Source organism: Myotis brandtii, unplaced genomic scaffold (assembly GCF_000412655.1).
Source record: "Myotis brandtii unplaced genomic scaffold, ASM41265v1 scaffold1496, whole genome shotgun sequence".
In the NCBI taxonomy this organism is placed as follows: domain Eukaryota; kingdom Metazoa; phylum Chordata; class Mammalia; order Chiroptera; family Vespertilionidae; genus Myotis; species Myotis brandtii.
The window spans coordinates 147853-150076 of NW_005355398.1; the positions used below are offsets into that span (position 1 = coordinate 147853).

At 57.2% G+C, this 2224-nt stretch overlaps 1 protein-coding gene across 1 annotated transcript in view; it reads left to right on the forward strand.

The window, feature by feature from the left end:
- Positions 1-1505: 1505 nt before the first annotated feature.
- The window catches only part of EPOR (erythropoietin receptor), a 5076-nt gene continuing 4357 nt past the window's right edge, over positions 1506-2224 (forward strand). Inside the window, exon 1 of the mRNA XM_005861365.2 lies at positions 1506-1750. Coding sequence (XP_005861427.1) covers positions 1636-1750 — 115 coding nt within the window. The 5' untranslated portion in view covers positions 1506-1635. The remainder of the gene's footprint in view (positions 1751-2224) is intronic.

The following is a 2224-nucleotide window of genomic DNA, read 5'->3' on the forward strand; positions in this document are numbered from 1 at the left end:
GGGGGGGGGCAGTTGGTGGCGATCAGGCCAGCAAGGGGGGGCAGTTGGGGGTGAGAAGGCCGGCAGGCAGAGTGGTTAGGAGTGATCAGGCAGGCAAGCAGGTGAGCAGTTAGGAACCATCAGTCCCAGATTGCGAGAGGGTGCAGGCCGGGCTGAGGGACACCCCACCCCACGCACGAATTTTGTGCACCAGGCCACTAGTATATATATAAAAGGCCAATATGCAAAGTATCCCCTCAGGAGTTCGACCAGGAGACCAGGAGTTTGATTGCTCACTATGACATGCATTGACCACCAGGAGTGGTGTGGAATGAAAGAAGGCCCCAGGACAGCCTGAAGGAAGGCCCCTGCCAGCAGCCGGAAGGGCCCGATTGGTCCTGACCACCTGCCAAGCCTAGGGACCCTACCCATGCATGAATTTTGTTCACTGGGACTCTAGTAATAATAATAATAAGCCGCTTAAGGGCGATGGGGAGTGTGGGATGATAGGGCTGCTGTTTTAAATAGGGTTATCAGAGAGGACTTCATTGAGAAGGTGACATGTGGGCAGAGGCCTGAATAAAGTGAAGGAGTGATCCCTGATATTTAGAGGAAGAACCTTCAAGGCAGAGGGAACAGCTGGTGCAAATGCCCATGTTATCTTCACCATCTGCCCACTTCTTCCCTCCAGGCAAAGGTGTTCCTGGCTACTCCATCTGTCCACCTTGTTGCCCAATAGAAAGCAGCACTCCCTTCCCCAGTAAGGCCGGTCAAGTCCTAGGATAGGAGCTCATAGATCGCATTTGGATCACATGCCCGCCCTGAACCAATCACCGTGCTCCGGGGGATGGAGCGTTTTATGGGCTAATCTGGGGCTGGCAGGAGCAATCAGGTAGGTATCACCCCTCCCCAGGCATGTACCTTTGTGGGGTGTTTACCCCGTTTAAGCTCAGCCCAAGCAAATAGCTTTTATGGTTTGTTCCAAAATTACTTGCCACATTATTAAAAGAACTTCACACTCCGTATAAAATGCCGAATATACAGATGTAAACAGTACATTTTTTACAAAAAGCAAAATCACAAAATCTCACACTCCAGAATATATGCCATTTGACCAATACAGAGTCATTTCATACATACTGCCTGGCGGCACTGCCTAGCATTGTGCAAACACTCAAGAGCTAGTCACTATGACGATTTTATTACTTACTCCTACCCAGACCGGGAAATGTTAATTCACGCGATAATATCAATAGCTTGCATTTTTGGAATGTTTGCTACACGCCAAGCCAATTCTTACAGATGAAAATGCTGACGCTCAGATAAGGTAGGCACCTGCCCAAGGTCACACAGCAAGAAAGTGTTTCCGATACAGAAACCCCGAGGGGTTCCCGCCCCCGCCCCCAAGCGGCAGCGGCGAGAGGGCCCCTGCCTCCTCCTGCGGGGCCTGGCAGGGCTGCCGCCTCCCCTTATCTCAGTCCAGGCTGCCTGCTGGTCCCGCCCCCTCGGGGAAGCTGCCACTTGGAGGCGCCTGGCCGGGAAGGGCCTGGTCAGCTGTGTCCGGTGGAGGCAACTGCTGACCCAGCTGTGGACTGTGCCAGAGGTGGAGGAAGTTTGGAGAAGGAGCTCTGGGCCCCCCGCGGCGGGGGCTGCATCATGGATCACCTCGGGGCGCCCCTCTGGCCTGGAGTCGGCTCCCTCTGGCTCCTGCTCACCGGAGCCGCCTTGGCTCCCCCTCCTAACTCCCCGGGCCCCAAGTTTGAAAGCAAAGGTAAGGAAGGATGGAGCTGTGGACGGACCCCGACACGGTCCTGGAGGGCAATGCAGGGGCCGGAACTGTCAGCCTCGGTCCTGAGGACCGAGCTGGTGTCTGAAGCCCTAGGGCGGTTCTGCCGGGGCCTGCGGGGTCTAAAGTCCCCGGGCTGGGTTCTGGGGGTACCGCTGGAGAGAAACGCAAGGCTCCTGGTTTATCTTTTCAGGGAGCTGGGACATGCTCCATCCTAATGGGCCTGGGCTCCGCGGTCTGGAGTCCCTGGGGGGAGAGGACCTAGCGGACCTCCGGCGAGGGAGGGAGGAAAACCCGGGTCCGAGGCACAGGGGCCGGGCCGCAGGCGACTGTAAACACGGTTTGCGTGCGGGCACCAGATCCCCTGCGACGCTGGGTTGAGGGAGGGGGCGGGGGCACGGTTGGCGCTATCGGGAGGCCGGGAGCCTGCCGGGTCCGATAGGGGGCCCCGCCTCCTCC